Raw genomic sequence first — 19565 nt, 5'->3', positions numbered from 1 at the left:
GATTATCAATTATGAGAGCAGTTATTAACAATACATAATACTGATAATTCTATAGATTTTATTTGATTAATTTACCCCTTACAGACTGAAGCATTGACAAATGTGTTTGTTTTCCTACACGAAATAGTTTTTACGAAGCCAGTGTTTATGATGTACAGTAGGTAACGTTATATGATGTGTTATTGTATTGGTATATTGTATAATACTGTATACAAGCACATAGGTTATGACTTAAAAAAAAAATTGGAATGCAAATGACCTTTGTTGCAGGTTAACTTTTTATTGTGTTTAACATTCACTTAATTTGATTACAGTTATACAGAAATTGTATTATACCATAGAAGAAAGCAAAAAGCTTGAAAAACAAACAAACAATTGAAATAGTCTTGTTATAGATATTTCATATATTTAAAGTAAAAACCATAGCCCTAGAATAAAAAACATTAATTCGTTTTTGTTAGATTATTCTAAACACAACTTCAATAGTTGTTGTTCTGTTTCTTACTTCAGATATTTCAAGTAATTTAGCAATAATCAGCAATAATCAAAGGAGAAGCTTTGATTAGGATCAGCATCTTTTATCCAGTCTTCAGGTCTTCTAGTCCACACATTTGGTAGGAGTGCATGTGCAGCTCTCAATGTAAATGTAGTCATGAAGGATCTCACTGCTATTGGCACACTTCATTGACACCTGTCGACGGCTGAATTTCTCTTCTCGGCAACAAGAACAGCTGTGCATCATGATGTTCTCTTCCATTGAATACCTGTGCAGGTTTCCAAGATGAATATGCTTTTATTAGCTGTTTTTTTCATACAAAACAAAATATTTATCAAATAGCCTACTGCTGTACTGATTTCTTTTGGGTGATTTGGTAATTGAGTTATCTGATGTGATAAAGATGGAAAAAATCCAGATTTATCTGCTGTGATCTAAGATATTTAATGTGTGCTGTCAGTTTCTCAAATCTTTGATGCGTATGAAATATTTTGCTAACTGATTTAAGTCATTGGGAAACCAAGTTAGTAAGTAACCAAGGAGTTAGTAACCAATTTTACTTCTGTTGTTGGCAGATGTTATCCATTGGGAATTTGATGATGCAAAGATGCATTGTGATGAATATTGCATAATAATAAAAGGAAAGGTAATGGGTTCAATTTCAAATGGACTTTACCTGTTCACATGAAAATGACATGTTTTGCTGTAGCGAGTGCTAATAAATGTGATGGTTATTACTCTGGTGAAATTATTGCGTAATCAAGGCTGCACAATTCATCTCAGGATTCAAAATGCAATATTTTTTATGATTAATTAGATGTGTGAGTGTGCTCTTACATTGATTTGGTACCACAGTGACCACTGCAGGACGTCACTTCTATGGGGTTGATGGACTTGCAGTCATCTGCCTCCACATGGGTGGTGTTCTTCAGAACAATGCAGGTCTTGGGCTCACCTAAGATAAGAGAGAGAGAAGGAGAATGAAGTAAACTTGTGTAAAGGAACATCTGATCCATTGTTTTATGTATTATAATATGCTAATTATTGCTTTCTTCTTTGATCTTTAGTACAGTTGAGGGAGAATAGCAATGACATTTTTACAATTCATCTACATTATGATCTGCTGTAAAAATGGTAGGAATGGCGTACTGGTAGTGTGGTCATTGATTCTGAGGTAATAAATAGACAGTAATTAAAGAGTAGCTTACAGATCTTGCAACACCCATCTGCATCATATCTCTCAGTTCCCTGTATATATTAAAACAGACACATTTCAGCATTAGTGGAAAGTATACAAATCATACATCATACAAAATGTTGAAGCTTATTATAAATAAGTTATCAGTGATGGAATGTGTGTGTTTGTGTGTTTGTATAACCAATTTTACTTCTGTTATTTGATTGATTTCCAAGTGAAACTGGTTTTATCAATTGGGAATTTGAAATAATGCATGCTTATGGATAGGCCTAGTCCTTTTATGATAATAAAACGAAAGGAAATGCAGTCAATTTCAAATTTACTTTAACTATAGGCCTACATTTACTTCAGCGTATACATACAGTATACATCATACATCATGACAGAGGCATGATTTACTATAAAGTGTATATATTTGACTTACAGCCTCACAGTCATCTGGATTAAAGTAGGGGCATTTTGGTGTGTTCTTCTGTGTTACAAACACGCCAATAATTTCACTGCAGGTAACACTCTCGCATTTGTAATTTTGCACTTCTCCAACCTAAATGAAAAAATTAAGACAGGCAACATGAGGATTGAAGAACAACAAAGGTTTATTGACTGGTGAAATAGGCGGTTGAAGAAAAGTTTGAGAATATTTCAAATGTACTTGTAGAGTATGTGTGGTGTTGTCTGGCGCAGTATAAAGGCAGGCTTTTTGCTTGCATACTCCGCAGCACTCTCCTTCTTGTTCCACACGCTCAAAGCCCTTGGAGTGCAAAAAGAGTATTTTAAATTTCATTTAAAGGGGTTATCATAAGCAGTCCATTCTTACTGGATCTTTTTAGATAACATGATGCAGGCTGCTGTGAAAACATACTGTAACTTTCAGAGATCAAAACTTCCTCCCAGTCCAAATAGGCTTTACTAGAAGTTCAGATACTTTATTGTTGGAGTTTATAATATTAACCAATCCTGATGTATTCTGATCACAAGCATAAATTGTAAATATTACCTCAGCACAAGGTGTACAGGCTTTTTGAACACATTTCACAGTATGTAGTTGAGTCTGTTGGTCTTTATCCATTTCACAGTAACATTCCAAACAAGGCTCCGAAGGGATTTTAACTCCAATCTAAAAAAAGAAAATTCACTTTTTAATGGTGAAAAGCATATAATGTAATATGTGAAATTTCCAGTTGGTTGATGTTACCAATTAGTATAAACACATGAACCCCAGCAGCTCACCTGGTACTCAGAGTTATTGTGTACACAGACATCTTTGGGCACTGAATAGGAAAATTTAAGGTTAAATAATTATAATGTAATACATTTAGCAACCTTTGTAATAGGGGATTACATTAAAATCCACATAAATTCCAAATGTTGTAAAAGTAGTCTAGATAAGAAATTTGAGATTTACCACAGGGTGGACAGCAACTGTTCTCAGGTATATCTGCTGATAACTCATATCCCACATCACATTTCATAGAACACAGGCTGGTATCACACACTGAATGGGCAGAGGAGACAGCGAGTATTATTTAAATTATTATGGACATTTTTGTTCCATTTTGACAGCTGTGGCTCTAATTATATGTTTACATGTTCAGATACTATCTGCTCTTACACACAGTCTCAATATCTACCTTTGGAAAGTTTCTTATTAGTTAGTTGTTTCAGAGTAGGAGCTAGTTTTTGCATTTTGATAAATGATTATGAACCTTGTTTTCCTTTAGTTGATGTATCATGTTCATCAGCAGCAGTAGGCCAGAAATGTGTATAAGTACAGTAAATGAGGGTGGTTTTGTTGTCATGTTTATTTAATTTAGCCTGTTTAGCTCTCTGATTGTCATTGTGCTTGTTTACTTACCGCAGGTTGGACAGCAGTTTTCAATCACGCTTTTGTAATTGTGGCCACAGGGTGTTATGGTCGGACAGTTCATAGGCTCTTGGACAACACCAAAGCTCTCACTGGAGCATGTGTATGTTGTACAGTTAACCATCCATGTATCTCCAGGCTACAGGAGAGGAAGTAAGGTGATAATAGTTAGATGCAAGTTGGGATAAAAAATAATGGTAAGGTTGGGTTGATTGTGTTCAAATGCCATTTTAAATTTGACTAAATGAGTGAAGTTTTTTTATACAGACATTTGTATGAATTTCAGCGTAATTTTGCTGTAGTGTAATGGTTACGTTCTGCTATTTTCACACAGTTTCAATCATATATCGGTAGGACTTCTTAACACCGGCCCTCGAGGTCCACTTTCTTGCAAAGTTTTGCTTCAACCCTGATCAAATACACCTAGACAAGCTAATCAAAGTCTTTAGGATTACTAGGCGATGAACGAAATTGCCTTCTATATCCTTAAATAGAGCACTATTTGAGGGGACAGCCATTTGTAGTGGTGTCAGAAACCATAGTGGACGTTATAGAGTGCTCTCATTCAATCCCACAATGCACCTTAATATTGAGTGTACAACTGATGTACGCTCAACGGCTAGAGAATACCTATAATGCACTGTAAGAGTCACACGTCTTATTAATTCCTGTGTCTGACCAGAAGATGGCGCCCGCAGCTGAATCATCCATTCATTTTCCAAACTGCTTGTCCAATGTGGCAACAGCGTCATATCATACAGATATAAATCTCTTTTTTATTGATTATTAAATTGTTTAGTTTTTCAGACACAGCCGTAGAAAGTTGTAGGCAGGTGAGTTTGATCTGGGTTGTAGCTGAACTCTGAAAGTGGACCTTGAGACCAGAGTTCACAACCCCTGGACTAGATTAAGTTCACAATCCTAGTAAATGTCATGTAAATAGTTTTACCTCTATTACTACTACTAAAAGATACATACCTGTCTTGGTAATCCATCAGGGCCGATGCAATCTACATGTAGGGAGTGCAAAATGCATCAACAAAAGTTTGACTTCAAGGCACATTAATATAACAAATATCATAAATTAAGTAATAATGCTTACCGCAAGTAGGTGTACACTTATCTGTTGTTGAACTAACTAGATATGTGTTGTCGGGACAGAAACAACCTTCCATGAATGTTTGATGATCATTTTCGCCTGGTAATTCCACAAACATCTCATTGTATCTGGTTGTAAACCAAGCGCATATGGCAGGAAGATTGTTAATGCAGTGAAATTTTGACAATTTAGTATTATAATATTTCCAATTATGGATATGAATTGTTATAGAGAGTGGTTACCTTGTACTGCAGGTTTTTTCCACTTTAGGCCCACATGCCTTGTAGACTTTGTGATCGGCACATTTGAATGCTATCAACCAATGACAATCAAGAGATTCAGGATACTGTCAGATAAGAGATCCAACACTGTGTTATGGTGGGTTCATTCTGCTCTCTTACCGCATAGCCCGTTGAGGTCGGCTGAGTCTCTCCAGTCCACACAGATAGATTTCTGGCCACATAGCTGTGCATAGGCCTCCACACTGGCACAGGCCATGGAGTCATTTTTCTTGTAGCACACATCATATTTACATGCTTCATAGTATTTTTGATAGGGAATGATGTCATGACAGCTCTTGAACAAACTGAACAAAATACAGAAGTTTAGGGAGAAAATGTAAACTGAAGCATAACATGGTTCAGTGGTATGTTTGATAGCACTACCAAAAACAACAACAACAATAAAGGTAATAGCCCAAAAAAATGACCTCTGAAATCTTAAAAAAAGTACCATTTGCGATATCAAATGGTATTGCAATTTGTTTAAGTGGTCTGAGTGGACTGGACACAAAATTACATTGACTCAACCAATGGTGTGAGTTTTGGTCGCAACTACCATTTTGCTAACCAATGGTGGTGGATAGAGGGTTTTTTTAAAAGTCATACATTTTTTGCTACTGTATTTGGTGTGGCTAGTGGCAGAGAAATTCCCCAATTTCTGAACATTTACAGAGAGATGATTTGCTTTTTCTTACTCGCTCTTGATGACCTCACAGCTTTGTGCTGTGCAAGCAGGAGTGGGTTCGCTTGGATGTGGTGGAGGGGTTTCACATCCTGGAGAGTCCGCCCATAAGGCTGCCATTTGCTCACATGATTGATCAATTGTTCCATCGGGACGTCTGCAGTCATTTGTGGCATCATTGTCACAAACCCCTAAAAATAAGGACAGCATTTAAAATTTTTAATTGACAGAAACACTAGACATTCTTATTTAGGTACATTTAATTTAAATTATTCTACAATAGAACATTCTAGATGATTTTGATATACTAGGCTAATACAAAGTAAGCTAATCCCTATTCCAAATCGGTCTTTCTCTCCGAGAAAGTTGTTGTTGTCTCACAGAAGAAATACCGTTTATTTTGGTTATATTTATTGCAACAAGGGCACCAAACTGTACTCACCGCACTGTCCCTCTGTATTACCATGGAAGTAGGAGAACGGGAGATTGATCTCAAAACCTTGATGACTGACTAAAATTTCAGCTTTGATTTCATTGATGTTTAGAATAACTGCCATGCCCGAGGTGGTAATTCTGAAGTCTTCATTAAAGAATGTTGGGACCTTTATGACATCATTGACATAGACCTGTAGGCGACAAGGGTTTTTGAGTTGTAATAAATATTGACCCTTATATACATTCTATATAGATCAGTGCAGGTTGATATTTTTTCATATCAAACTGATTCCAATTTTTTTATTTTTAAGCCTCTTTTGGTAGATTCCAATGTCGTGCCGATAATATCGTGCATGAAACGTTATGTGACATTGTTTTCAAGCTGTTGTATTGACATCTTCTGCTGTTGAAAGACTGATTGAGCGATTACATGAGACATGATACATTTCAGGTCAGGAAGCTGTACTGTATTTTCGAACATACCTTCTGTTGTTAATTTATGTTTATTCTGTGCTATAACTAGTAGTAAAGTGTGCTCCTTGCTGCCGCTTCGCTTGACCTGAAGCGGCTACAGTGACCTGTCGCTCCACATTAAAGAGCAAAATTATGTTTATTAAATTTCATTATAAAATTGACATTTGATGTGACTTGGTTTCCTATCAAAATTGACAGCACAAAGCTTATTGCGATTTATTTGATAAGAGCCACGCTACCAATGCTGTTTAGTACATTTTTGTTCATGCATCAACTGAAAACAGCATTAAACTAAAAATTTAAGTTGGGGTTCATCAAAATGAGAATCGATTAAAATCAAATAAAAAGTTATTAAAATAAAATAAAATATTTAAAATAAAAAGATTAAGTAATTTAAGCTAAAAAAAGCTAAGCTAACCCCTTGTGTTAAGTCATATAAGCATTGAAAATTTATTAAGTTGTCATTTTCTTAAGTCAATATATTTCAGAGCTTGTTTTTCAAGAGTATTTGAATTTCGTGATCAAATTCGTGACACTCACCTGCATTACTTCACTGTTACTTGCTAGCTTGATTTCATAGGATTTGTACTTCACAATCACATACTCTGGGCAAGCAAAATTATTTGTAACATCGCAATAATAGTTTTTAACATGGACACTGATATTGTATTTCGGAATGATTTCTCGGACCAACACATAGTCGCAGTTTCCTTGGAAAACATAATATGTTCCGTCAAAAGTATTGTAATGAGGGTCACCCCAGCCACTGCATCGACCTGTTATTTCAGAAAACAAGTTAAACAACATTAGTTAGTAAGGACAATGTTAGTTAATTGCTTAGTAGAACCATCATGATTAATATTAATAAAACATCAATTGTCTAGAGCATGGTTTAAACTCACATGGACACTCATACTTAGTGCAGCAATCATTGTTATAGTAAACCTTCTCAGGTTTAAGTCCATTGACACATGTAGGTATAACAGAATCAGTTGGATCACACTGTACAGGGCTTATGGTGACATTCCCATTTATGCAGTTTTTAGTCGTACATCCTTCATTCCATGACTCTCCGTTCTGTTAAAGATTAAAAAAATATTGATGAACAAAGATTAATACAATGGGCTCATCTATTTCAGTGCCATTGTAATTTAGCTGAAATTAATTTTGTGAGAAATGTAAACTATACATGAACAATTTTTTTTAACCTTTCTGTTGACATCAGTACAGTCACGTGGAACAGTTGAAACTGGAACTGTAGTAGTCTGAGGACATGGTTTTTGTGTTATTTCACTAACACAACTGGAGTTGCAGTAAGCAAAGTAGCACCAGCCCGCTTTATCAGTTTTGTTGTAGATCACAGACTCTATAATTAGAATAACAGAATGTGCATCATTGATATGCTTACAATTGTTCATGGATTCACAATCTGACACAAAACTGTGTAAAAAAATGTAGAAATTGTCATTCATGTATTACTTACCGGGTGGGAATGTTTGATTTGCGTATGTGCAATGACAGCTTGTTGTGATGACAATTTGAGGTGATGAAGCGTGTGGCATTTCAATTGTTGATTCTGTATGCACCGTGAACATTGTTGATGGTGTTTGTGTCACTGGAGGTACTGTTGTAAAAAGAGTTGATGTAACAAATGTTGTAGTTGGTGGTGTTTCTGTTCGTGGTGGAAGTGATGTTTCGGTCAATGGGGTTTCAGCAGTAACAACGGTAGTTGAAATTTGTGGTGCTGTTGGTGTCGGTGGAAGAGCAGTTGTTGTAGCTGTTGATGGCGTTTCTGTTCCTGTGGGAGGTGGTGATTCTGTAGATGGTGTTTCAGTAGTAACAGCAGTAGTAACAGCAGTAGTAATTCCAGGTGATGTAGGTGTTGGTGGAACAGCAGTTGTAGTAGCTGTTGATGGCGTTTCTGTTCCTGTGGGAGGTGGTGTTTCGATCAATGGTGTTTGAGCAGTAACAGCAGTAGTAGGAATTTCAGGTGCTGTTGGTGTCGGGGGAACAGCAGTTGTTGTAGCTGTTGATGGTGTTTCTGTTCCTGTGGGAGGTGGTGTTTCTGTAGATGGTGTTTCAGTAGTAACAGCAGTAGTAACAGCAGTAGTAATTCCAGGTGATGTAGGTGTTGGTGGAACAGCAGTTGTAGTAGCTGTTGATGGCGTTTCTGTTCCTGTGGGAGGTGGTGTTTCGATCAATGGTGTTTGAGCAGTAACAGCAGTAGTAGGAATTTCAGGTGCTGTTGGTGTCGGGGGAACAGCCGTTGTTGTAGCTGTTGATGGTGTTTCTGTTCCTGTGGGAGGTGGTGTTTCTGTAGATGGTGTTTCAGTAGTAACAGCAGTAGTAATTCCAGGTGATGTAGGTGTTGGTGGAACAGCAGTTGTAGTAGCTGTTGATGGCGTTTCTGTTCCTGTGGGAGGTGGTGTTTCGATCAATGGTGTTTGAGCAGTAACAGCAGTAGTAGAAATTTCAGGTGCTGTTGGTGTCGGTGGAACAGCAGTTGTTGTAGCTGTTGATGGCGTTTCTGTTCCTGTGGGAGGTGGTGTTTCTGTAGATGGTGTTTCAGTAGTAACAGCAGTAGTAATTCCAGGTGATGTAGGTGTTGGTGGAAGAGCAGTTGTAGTAGCTGTTGATGGCGTTTCTGTTCCTGTGGGAGGTGGTGTTTCGATCAATGGTGTTTGAGCAGTAACAGCAGTAGTAGAAATTTCAGGTGCTGTTGGTGTCGGTGGAACAGCAGTTGTTGTAGCTGTTGATGGCATTTCTGTTCCTGTGGGAGGTGGTGTTTCTGTAGATGGTGTTTCAGTAGTAACAGCAGCAGTAATTCCAGGTGATGTAGGTGTTGGTGGAACAGCAGTTGTAGTAGCTGTTGATGGCGTTTCTGTTCCTGTGGGAGGTGGTGTTTCGATCAATGGTGTTTGAGCAGTAACAGCAGTAGTAGAAATTTCAGGTGCTGTTGGTGTCGGTGGAACAGCAGTTGTTGTAGCTGTTGATGGCGTTTCTGTTCCTGTGGGAGGTGGTGTTTCTGTAGATGGTGTTTCAGTAGTAACAGCAGTAGTAATTCCAGGTGATGTAGGTGTTGGTGGAACAGCAGTTGTAGTAGCTGTTGATGGCGTTTCTGTTCCTGTGGGAGGTGGTGTTTCGATCAATGGTGTTTGAGCAGTAACAGCAGTAGTAGAAATTTCAGGTGCTGTTGGTGTCGGTGGAACAGCAGTTGTTGTGGCTGTTGATGGCGTTTCTGTTCCTGTGGGAGGTGGTGTTTCTGTAGATGGTGTTTCAGTAGTAACAGCAGTAGTAATTCCAGGTGATGTAGGTGTTGGTGGAAGAGCAGTTGTAGTAGCTGTTGATGGCGTTTCTGTTCCTGTGGGAGGTGGTGTTTCGATCAATGGTGTTTGAGCAGTAACAGCAGTAGTAGAAATTTCAGGTGCTGTTGGTGTCGGTGGAACAGCAGTTGTTGTAGCTGTTGATGGCGTTTCTGTTCCTGTGGGAGGTGGTGTTTCTGTAGATGGTGTTTCAGTAGTAACAGCAGTAGTAATTCCAGGTGATGTAGGTGTTGGTGGAACAGCAGTTGTAGTAGCTGTTGATGGCGTTTCTGTTCCTGTGGGAGGTGGTGTTTCGATCAATGGTGTTTGAGCAGTAACAGCAGTAGTAGAAATTTCAGGTGCTGTTGGTGTCGGTGGAACAGCAGTTGTTGTAGCTGTTGATGGCGTTTCTGTTCCTGTGGGAGGTGGTGTTTCTGTAGATGGTGTTTCAGTAGTAACAGCAGTAGTAATTCCAGGTGATGTAGGTGTTGGTGGAAGAGCAGTTGTAGTAGCTGTTGATGGCGTTTCTGTTCCTGTGGGAGGTGGTGTTTCGATCAATGGTGTTTGAGCAGTAACAGCAGTAGTAGAAATTTCAGGTGCTGTTGGTGTCGGTGGAACAGCAGTTGTTGTAGCTGTTGATGGCGTTTCTGTTCCTGTGGGAGGTGGTGTTTCTGTAGATGGTGTTTCAGTAGTAACAGCAGTAGTAATTCCAGGTGATGTAGGTGTTGGTGGAACAGCAGTTGTAGTAGCTGTTGATGGCGTTTCTGTTCCTGTGGGAGGTGGTGTTTCGATCAATGGTGTTTGAGCAGTAACAGCAGTAGTAGAAATTTCAGGTGATGTAGGTGTCGGTGGAACAGCAGTTGTTGTAGCTGTTGATGGCGTTTCTGTTCCTGTGGGAGGTGGTGATTCTGTAGATGGTGTTTCAGTAGTAACAGCAGTAGTAATTCCAGGTAATGTAGGTGTTGGTGGAACAGCAGTTGTAGTAGCTGTTGATGGCGTTTCTGTTCCTGTGGGAGGTGGTGTTTCTGTAGATGGTGTTTCAGTAGTAACAGCAGCAGTAATTCCAGGTGATGTAGGTGTTGGTGGAACAGCAGTTGTAGTAGCTGTTGATGGCGTTTCTGTTCCTGTGGGAGGTGGTGTTTCGATCAATGGTGTTTGAGCAGTAACAGCAGTAGTAGAAATTTCAGGTGCTGTTGGTGTCGGTGGAACAGCAGTTGTTGTAGCTGTTGATGGCGTTTCTGTTCCTGTGGGAGGTGGTGTTTCTGTAGATGGTGTTTCAGTAGTAACAGCAGTAGTAATTCCAGGTGATGTAGGTGTTGGTGGAACAGCAGTTGTAGTAGCTGTTGATGGCGTTTCTGTTCCTGTGGGAGGTGGTGTTTCGATCAATGGTGTTTGAGCAGTAACAGCAGTAGTAGAAATTTCAGGTGCTGTTGGTGTCGGTGGAACAGCAGTTGTTGTAGCTGTTGATGGCGTTTCTGTTCCTGTGGGAGGTGGTGTTTCTGTAGATGGTGTTTCAGTAGTAACAGCAGTAGTAATTCCAGGTGATGTAGGTGTTGGTGGAACAGCAGTTGTAGTAGCTGTTGATGGCGTTTCTGTTCCTGTGGGAGGTGGTGTTTCGATCAATGGTGTTTGAGCAGTAACAGCAGTAGTAGAAATTTCAGGTGCTGTTGGTGTCGGTGGAACAGCAGTTGTTGTAGCTGTTGATGGCGTTTCTGTTCCTGTGGGAGGTGGTGTTTCTGTAGATGGTGTTTCAGTAGTAACAGCAGTAGTAATTCCAGGTGATGTAGGTGTTGGTGGAAGAGCAGTTGTAGTAGCTGTTGATGGCGTTTCTGTTCCTGTGGGAGGTGGTGTTTCGATCAATGGTGTTTGAGCAGTAACAGCAGTAGTAGAAATTTCAGGTGCTGTTGGTGTCGGTGGAACAGCAGTTGTTGTAGCTGTTGATGGCGTTTCTGTTCCTGTGGGAGGTGGTGTTTCTGTAGATGGTGTTTCAGTAGTAACAGCAGTAGTAATTCCAGGTAATGTAGGTGTTGGTGGAACAGCAGTTGTAGTAGCTGTTGATGGCGTTTCTGTTCCTGTGGGAGTTGGTGTTTCGATCAATGGTGTTTGAGCAGTAACAGCAGTAGTAGAAATTTCAGGTGCTGTTGGTGTCGGTGGAACAGCAGTTGTTGTAGCTGTTGATGGTGTTTCTGTTCCTGTGGGAGGTGGTGTTTCTGTAGATGGTGTTTCAGTAGTAACAGCAGTAGTAATTCCAGGTGATGTAGGTGTTGGTGGAACAGCAGTTGTAGTAGCTGTTGATGGCGTTTCTGTTCCTGTGGGAGTTGGTGTTTCGATCAATGGTGTTTGAGCAGTAACAGCAGTAGTAGAAATTTCAGTTGCTGTTGGTGTCGGTGGAACAGCAGTTGTTGTAGCTGTTGATGGTGTTTCTGTTCCTGTGGGAGGTGGTGTTTCTGTAGATGGTGTTTCAGTAGTAACAGCAGTAGTAATTCCAGGTGATGTAGGTGTTGGTGGAAGAGCAGTTGTAGTAGCTGTTGATGGCGTTTCTTTTCCTGTGGGAGGTGGTGTTTCGATCAATGGTGTTTGAGCAGTAACAGCAGTAGTAGAAATTTCAGGTGCTGTTGGTGTCGGTGGAACAGCAGTTGTTGTAGCTGTTGATGGCGTTTCTGTTCCTGTGGGAGGTGGTGTTTCTGTAGATGGTGTTTCAGTAGTAACAGCAGTAGTAATTCCAGGTGATGTAGGTGTTGGTGGAACAGCAGTTGTAGTAGCTGTTGATGGCGTTTCTGTTCCTGTGGGAGGTGGTGTTTCGATCAATGGTGTTTGAGCAGTAACAGCAGTAGTAGAAATTTCAGGTGCTGTTGGTGTTGGTGGAACAGCAGTTGTTGTAGCTGTTGATGGCGTTTCTGTTCCTGTGGGAGGTGGTGTTTCTGTAGATGGTGTTTCAGTAGTAACAGCAGTAGTAATTCCAGGTGATGTAGGTGTTGGTGGAACAGCAGTTGTAGTAGCTGTTGATGGCGTTTCTGTTCCTGTGGGAGGTGGTGTTTCGATCAATGGTGTTTGAGCAGTAACAGCAGTAGTAGAAATTTCAGGTGCTGTTGGTGTCGGTGGAACAGCAGTTGTTGTAGCTGTTGATGGCGTTTCTGTTCCTGTGGGAGGTGTTGTTTCTGTAGATGGTGTTTCAGTAGTAACAGCAGCAGTAATTCCAGGTGATGTAGGTGTTGGTGGAACAGCAGTTGTAGTAGCTGTTGATGGCGTTTCTGTTCCTGTGGGAGGTGGTGTTTCGATCAATGGTGTTTGAGCAGTAACAGCAGTAGTAGAAATTTCAGGTGCTGTTGGTGTCGGTGGAACAGCAGTTGTTGTAGCTGTTGATGGCGTTTCTGTTCCTGTGGGAGGTGGTGTTTCTGTAGATAATGTTTCAGTAGTAACAGCAGTAGTAATTCCAGGTGATGTAGGTGTTGGTGGAAGAGCAGTTGTAGTAGCTGTTGATGGCGTTTCTGTTCCTGTGGGAGGTGGTGTTTCGATCAATGGTGTTTGAGCAGTAACAGCAGTAGTAGAAATTTCAGGTGCTGTTGGTGTCGGTGGAACAGCAGTTGTTGTAGCTGTTGATGGCGTTTCTGTTCCTGTGGGAGGTGGTGTTTCTGTAGATGGTGTTTCAGTAGTAACAGCAGTAGTAATTTCAGGTGATGTAGGTGTTGGTGGAACAGCAGTTGTAGTAGCTGTTGATGGCGTTTCTGTTCCTGTGGGAGGTGGTGTTTCGATCAATGGTGTTTGAGCAGTAACAGCAGTAGTAGAAATTTCAGGTGCTGTTGGTGTCGGTGGAGCAGCAGTTGTTGTAGCTGTTGATGGCGTTTCTGTTCCTGTGGGAGGTGGTGTTTCTGTAGATGGTGTTTCAGTAGTAACAGCAGTAGTAATTCCAGGTGATGTAGGTGTTGGTGGAACAGCAGTTGTAGTAGCTGTTGATGGCGTTTCTGTTCCTGTGGGAGGTGGTGTTTCGATCAATGGTGTTTGAGCAGTAACAGCAGTAGTAGAAATTTCAGGTGCTGTTGGTGTCGGTGGAACAGCAGTTGTTGTAGCTGTTGATGGAGTTTCTGTTCCTGTGGGAGGTGTTGTTTCTGTAGATGGTGTTTCAGTAGTAACAGCAGCAGTAATTCCAGGTGATGTAGGTGTTGATGGAACAGCAGTTGTAGTAGCTGTTGATGGCGTTTCTGTTCCTGTGGGAGGTGGTGTTTCGATCAATGGTGTTTGAGCAGTAACAGCAGTAGTAGAAATTTCAGGTGCTGTTGGTGTCGGTGGAACAGCAGTTGTTGTAGCTGTTGATGGTGTTTCTGTTCCTGTGGGAGGTGGTGTTTCTGTAGATGGTGTTTCAGTAGTAACAGCAGTAGTAATTCCAGGTGATGTAGGTGTTGGTGGAACAGCAGTTGTAGTAGCTGTTGATGGCGTTTCTGTTCCTGTGGGAGGTGGTGTTTCGATCAATGGTGTTTGAGCAGTAACAGCAGTAGTAGAAATTTCAGGTGCTGTTGGTGTCGGTGGAACAGCAGTTGTTGTAGCTGTTGATGGCGTTTCTGTTCCTGTGGGAGGTGGTGTTTCTGTAGATGGTGTTTCAGTAGTAACAGCAGTAGTAATTCCAGGTGATGTAGGTGTTGGTGGAACAGCAGTTGTAGTAGCTGTTGATGGCGTTTCTGTTCCTGTGGGAGGTGGTGTTTCGATCAATGGTGTTTGAGCAGTAACAGCAGTAGTAGAAATTTCAGGTGCTGTTGGTGTCGGTGGAACAGCAGTTGTTGTAGCTGTTGATGGCGTTTCTGTTCCTGTGGGAGGTGGTGTTTCTGTAGATGGTGTTTCAGTAGTAACAGCAGTAGTAATTCCAGGTGATGTAGGTGTTGGTGGAACAGCAGTTGTAGTAGCTGTTGATGGCGTTTCTGTTCCTGTGGGAGGTGGTGTTTCGATCAATGGTGTTTGAGCAGTAACAGCAGTAGTAGAAATTTCAGGTGCTGTTGGTGTCGGTGGAACAGCAGTTGTTGTAGCTGTTGATGGCGTTTCTGTTCCTGTGGGAGGTGGTGTTTCTGTAGATGGTGTTTCAGTAGTAACAGCAGTAGTAATTTCAGGTGATGTAGGTGTTGGTGGAACAGCAGTTGTAGTAGCTGTTGATGGCGTTTCTGTTCCTGTGGGAGGTGGTGTTTCGATCAATGGTGTTTGAGCAGTAACAGCAGTAGTAGACATTTCAGGTGCTGTTGGTGTCAGTGGAATAGCAGTTGTTGTAGCTGTTGATGGCGTTTCTGTTCCTATGGGAGGTGGTGTTTCTGTAGATGGTGTTTCAGTAGTAACAGCAGTAGTAATTCCAGGTGATGTAGGTGTTGGTGGAACAGCAGTTGTAGTAGCTGTTGATGGCGTTTCTGTTCCTGTGGGAGGTGGTGTTTCGATCAATGGTGTTTGAGCAGTAACAGCAGTAGTAGAAATTTCAGGTGCTGTTGGTGTCGGTGGAGCAGCAGTTGTTGTAGCTGTTGATGGCGTTTCTGTTCCTGTGGGAGGTGGTGTTTCTGTAGATGGTGTTTCAGTAGTAACAGCAGTAGTAATTCCAGGTGATGTAGGTGTTGGTGGAACAGCAGTTGTAGTAGCTGTTGATGGCGTTTCTGTTCCTGTGGGAGGTGGTGTTTCGATCAATGGTGTTTGAGCAGTAACAGCAGTAGTAGAAATTTCAGGTGCTGTTGGTGTCGGTGGAACAGCAGTTGTTGTAGCTGTTGATGGCGTTTCTGTTCCTGTGGGAGGTGGTGTTTCTGTAGATGGTGTTTCAGTAGTAACAGCAGCAGTAATTCCAGGTGATGTAGGTGTTGGTGGAACAGCAGTTGTAGTAGCTGTTGATGGCGTTTCTGTTCCTGTGGGAGGTGGTGTTTCGATCAATGGTGTTTGAGCAGTAACAGCAGTAGTAGAAATTTCAGGTGCTGTTGGTGTCGGTGGAACAGCAGTTGTTGTAGCTGTTGATGGCGTTTCTGTTCCTGTGGGAGGTGGTGTTTCTGTAGATGGTGTTTCAGTAGTAACAGCAGTAGTAATTCCAGGTGATGTAGGTGTTGGTGGAACAGCAGTTGTAGTAGCTGTTGATGGCGTTTCTGTTCCTGTGGGAGGTGGTGTTTCGATCAATGGTGTTTGAGCAGTAACAGCAGTAGTAGACATTTCAGGTGCTGTTGGTGTCGGTGGAATAGCAGTTGTTGTAGCTGTTGATGGCGTTTCTGTTCCTGTGGGAGGTGGTGTTTCTGTAGATGGTGTTTCAGTAGTAACAGCAGTAGTAATTCCAGGTGATGTAGGTGTTGGTGGAACAGCAGTTGTAGTAGCTGTTGATGGCGTTTCTGTTCCTGTGGGAGGTGGTGTTTCGATCAATGGTGTTTGAGCAGTAACAGCAGTAGTAGAAATTTCAGGTGCTGTTGGTGTCGGTGGAACAGCAGTTGTTGTAGCTGTTGATGGCGTTTCTGTTCCTGTGGGAGGTGGTGTTTCTGTAGATGGTGTTTCAGTAGTAACAGCAGTAGTAATTCCAGGTGATGTAGGTGTTGGTGGAACAGCAGTTGTAGTAGCTGTTGATGGCGTTTCTGTTCCTGTGGGAGGTGGTGTTTTGATCAATGGTGTTTGAGCAGTAACAGCAGTAGTAGAAATTTCAGGTGCTGTTGGTGTCGGTGGAACAGCAGTTGTTGTAGCTGTTGATGGCGTTTCTGTTCCTGTGGGAGGTGGTGTTTCTGTAGATGGTGTTTCAGTAGTAACAGCAGTAGTAATTTCAGGTGATGTAGGTGTTGGTGGAACAGCAGTTGTAGTAGCTGTTGATGGCGTTTCTGTTCCTGTGGGAGGTGGTGTTTCGATCAATGGTGTTTGAGCAGTAACAGCAGTAGTAGACATTTCAGGTGCTGTTGGTGTCGGTGGAATAGCAGTTGTTGTAGCTGTTGATGGCGTTTCTGTTCCTGTGGGAGGTGGTGTTTCTGTAGATGGTGTTTCAGTAGTAACAGCAGTAGTAATTCCAGGTGATGTAGGTGTTGGTGGAAGAGCAGTTGTAGTAGCTGTTGATGGCGTTTCTGTTCCTGTGGGAGGTGGTGTTTCGATCAATGGTGTTTGAGCAGTAACAGCAGTAGTAGAAATTTCAGGTGCTGTTGGTGTCGGTGGAACAGCAGTTGTTGTAGCTGTTGATGGCGTTTCTGTTCCTGTGGGAGGTGGTGTTTCTGTAGATGGTGTTTCAGTAGTAACAGCAGTAGTAATTTCAGGTGATGTAGGTGTTGGTGGAACAGCAGTTGTAGTAGCTGTTGATGGCGTTTCTGTTCCTGTGGGAGGTGGTGTTTCGATCAATGGTGTTTGAGCAGTAACAGCAGTAGTAGAAATTTCAGGTGCTGTTGGTGTCGGTGGAACAGCAGTTGTTGTAGCTGTTGATGGCGTTTCTGTTCCTGTGGGAGGTGTTGTTTCTGTAGATGGTGTTTCAGTAGTAACAGCAGCAGTAATTCCAGGTGATGTAGGTGTTGGTGGAACAGCAGTTGTAGTAGCTGTTGATGGCGTTTCTGTTCCTGTGGGAGGTGGTGTTTCGATCAATGGTGTTTGAGCAGTAACAGCAGTAGTAGAAATTTCAGGTGCTGTTGGTGTCGGTGGAACAGCAGTTGTTGTAGCTGTTGATGGTGTTTCTGTTCCTGTGGGAGGTGGTGTTTCTGTAGATGGTGTTTCAGTAGTAACAGCAGTAGTAATTCCAGGTGATGTAGGTGTTGGTGGAACAGCAGTTGTAGTAGCTGTTGATGGCGTTTCTGTTCCTGTGGGAGGTGGTGTTTCGATCAATGGTGTTTGAGCAGTAACAGCAGTAGTAGAAATTTCAGGTGCTGTTGGTGTCGGTGGAACAGCAGTTGTTGTAGCTGTTGATGGCGTTTCTGTTCCTGTGGGAGGTGGTGTTTCTGTAGATGGTGTTTCAGTAGTAACAGCAGTAGTAATTCCAGGTGATGTAGGTGTTGGTGGAACAGCAGTTGTAGTAGCTGTTGATGGCGTTTCTGTTCCTGTGGGAGGTGGTGTTTCGATCAATGGTGTTTGAGCAGTAACAGCAGTAGTAGAAATTTCAGGTGCTGTTGGTGTCGGTGGAACAGCAGTTGTTGTAGCTGTTGATGGTGTTTCTGTTCCTGTGGGAGGTGGTGTTTCTGTAGATGGTGTTTCAGTAGTAACAGCAGTAGTAATTCCAGGTGATGTAGGTGTTGGTGGAAGAGCAGTTGTAGTAGCTGTTGATGGCGTTTCTGTTCCTGTGGGAGGTGGTGTTTCGATCAATGGTGTTTGAGCAGTAACAGCAGTAGTAGAAATTTCAGGTGCTGTTGGTGTCGGTGGAACAGCAGTTGTTGTAGCTGTTGATGGCGTTTCTGTTCCTGTGGGAGGTGGTGTTTCTGTAGATGGTGTTTCAGTAGTAACAGCAGTAGTAATTCCAGGTGATGTAGGTGTTGGTGGAACAGCAGTTGTAGTAGCTGTTGATGGCATTTCTGTTCCTGTGGAAGTTGGTGTTTCGATCAATGGTGTTTGAGCAGTAACAGCAGTAGTAATTCCAGGTGATGTAGGTGTCGGTGGAACAGCAGTTGTTGTAGCTGTTGATGGTGTTTCTGTTCCTGTGGGAGGTGGTGTTTCTGTAGATGGTGTTTCAGTAGTAACAGCAGTAGTAATTCCAGGTGATGTAGGTGTTGGTGGAACAGCAGTTGTAGTAGCTGTTGATGGCGTTTCTGTTCCTGTGGGAGGTGGTGTTTCGATCAATGGTGTTTGAGCAGTAACAGCAGTAGTAGAAAGTTCAGGTGCTGTTGGTGTCGGTGGAACAGCAGTTGTTGTAGCTGTTGATGGCGTTTCTGTTCCTGTGGGAGGTGGTGTTTCTGTAGATGGTGTTTCAGTAGTAACAGCAGTAGTAATTCCAGGTGATGTAGGTGTTGGTGGAAGAGCAGTTGTAGTAGCTGTTGATGGCATTTCTGTTCCTGTGGGAGGTGGTGTTTCGATCAATGGTGTTTGAGCAGTAACAGCAGTAGTAGAAATTTCAGGTGCTGTTGGTGTCGGTGGAACTGCAGTTGTTGTAGCTGTTGATGGCGTTTCTGTTCCTGTGGGAGGGGGTGTTTCTGTAGATTGTGTTTCAGTAGTAACAGCAGTAGTAATTCCAGGTGATGTAGGTGTTGGTGGAACAGCAGTTGTAGTAGCTGTTGATGGCGTTTCTGTTCCTGTGGGAGGTGGTGTTTCGATCAATGGTGTTTGAGCAGTAACAGCAGTAGTAGAAATTTCAGGTGCTGTTGGTGTCGGTGGAACAGCAGTTGTTGTAGCTGTTGATGGCGTTTCTGTTCCTGTGGGAGGTGGTGTTTCTGTTGATGGTGTTTCAGTAGTAACAGCAGCAGTAATTCCAGGTGATGTAGGTGTTGGTGGAACAGCAGTTGTAGTAGCTGTTGATGGCGTTTCTGTTCCTGTGGGAGGTGGTGTTTCGATCAATGGTGTTTGAGCAGTAACAGCAGTAGTAGAAATTTCAGGTGCTGTTGGTGTCGGTGGAACAGCAGTTGTTGTAGCTGTTGATGGCGTTTCTGTTCCTGTGCGAGGTGGTGTTTCTGTAGATGGTGTTTCAGTAGTAACAGCAGTAGTAATTCCAGGTGATGTAGGTGTTGGTGGAAGAGCAGTTGTAGTAGCTGTTGATGGCGTTTCTGTTCCTGTGGGAGGTGGTGTTTCGATCAATGGTGTTTGAGCAGTAACAGCAGTAGTAGAAATTTCAGGTGCTGTTGGTGTCGGTG

The 19565-nt window shown here is 42.0% G+C and overlaps 1 protein-coding gene across 1 annotated transcript in view; it reads right to left on the bottom strand.

The window, feature by feature from the left end:
• Window positions 1-256: 256 nt before the first annotated feature.
• The window catches only part of LOC311282799 (mucin-5B-like), a gene marked incomplete at its 5' end in the record, with an annotated part of 30169 nt that continues 10860 nt past the window's right edge, over window positions 257-19565 (bottom strand). Inside the window, 21 exons of the mRNA XM_084396807.1 lie at window positions 257-764; window positions 1334-1451; window positions 1705-1744; window positions 2119-2238; window positions 2347-2445; window positions 2692-2811; window positions 2925-2965; window positions 3100-3189; window positions 3550-3697; window positions 4537-4568; window positions 4661-4785; window positions 4900-4969; window positions 5059-5243; window positions 5634-5811; window positions 6063-6246; window positions 7070-7305; window positions 7432-7606; window positions 7738-7895; window positions 8013-9395; window positions 18229-18419; window positions 19291-19484. Coding sequence (XP_084252933.1) covers window positions 599-764; window positions 1334-1451; window positions 1705-1744; window positions 2119-2238; window positions 2347-2445; window positions 2692-2811; window positions 2925-2965; window positions 3100-3189; window positions 3550-3697; window positions 4537-4568; window positions 4661-4785; window positions 4900-4969; window positions 5059-5243; window positions 5634-5811; window positions 6063-6246; window positions 7070-7305; window positions 7432-7606; window positions 7738-7895; window positions 8013-9395; window positions 18229-18419; window positions 19291-19484 — 4053 coding nt within the window. The 3' untranslated portion in view covers window positions 257-598. The remainder of the gene's footprint in view (window positions 765-1333; window positions 1452-1704; window positions 1745-2118; window positions 2239-2346; window positions 2446-2691; window positions 2812-2924; window positions 2966-3099; window positions 3190-3549; window positions 3698-4536; window positions 4569-4660; window positions 4786-4899; window positions 4970-5058; window positions 5244-5633; window positions 5812-6062; window positions 6247-7069; window positions 7306-7431; window positions 7607-7737; window positions 7896-8012; window positions 9396-18228; window positions 18420-19290; window positions 19485-19565) is intronic.

This window comes from Rutilus rutilus (genome assembly GCF_951802725.1).
Source record: "Rutilus rutilus genome assembly, chromosome: 23".
Taxonomy (NCBI): domain Eukaryota; kingdom Metazoa; phylum Chordata; class Actinopteri; order Cypriniformes; family Leuciscidae; genus Rutilus; species Rutilus rutilus.
Note: the sequence above shows the minus strand (reverse complement) of the source record. Positions and strands in the feature narration are given on the sequence as shown.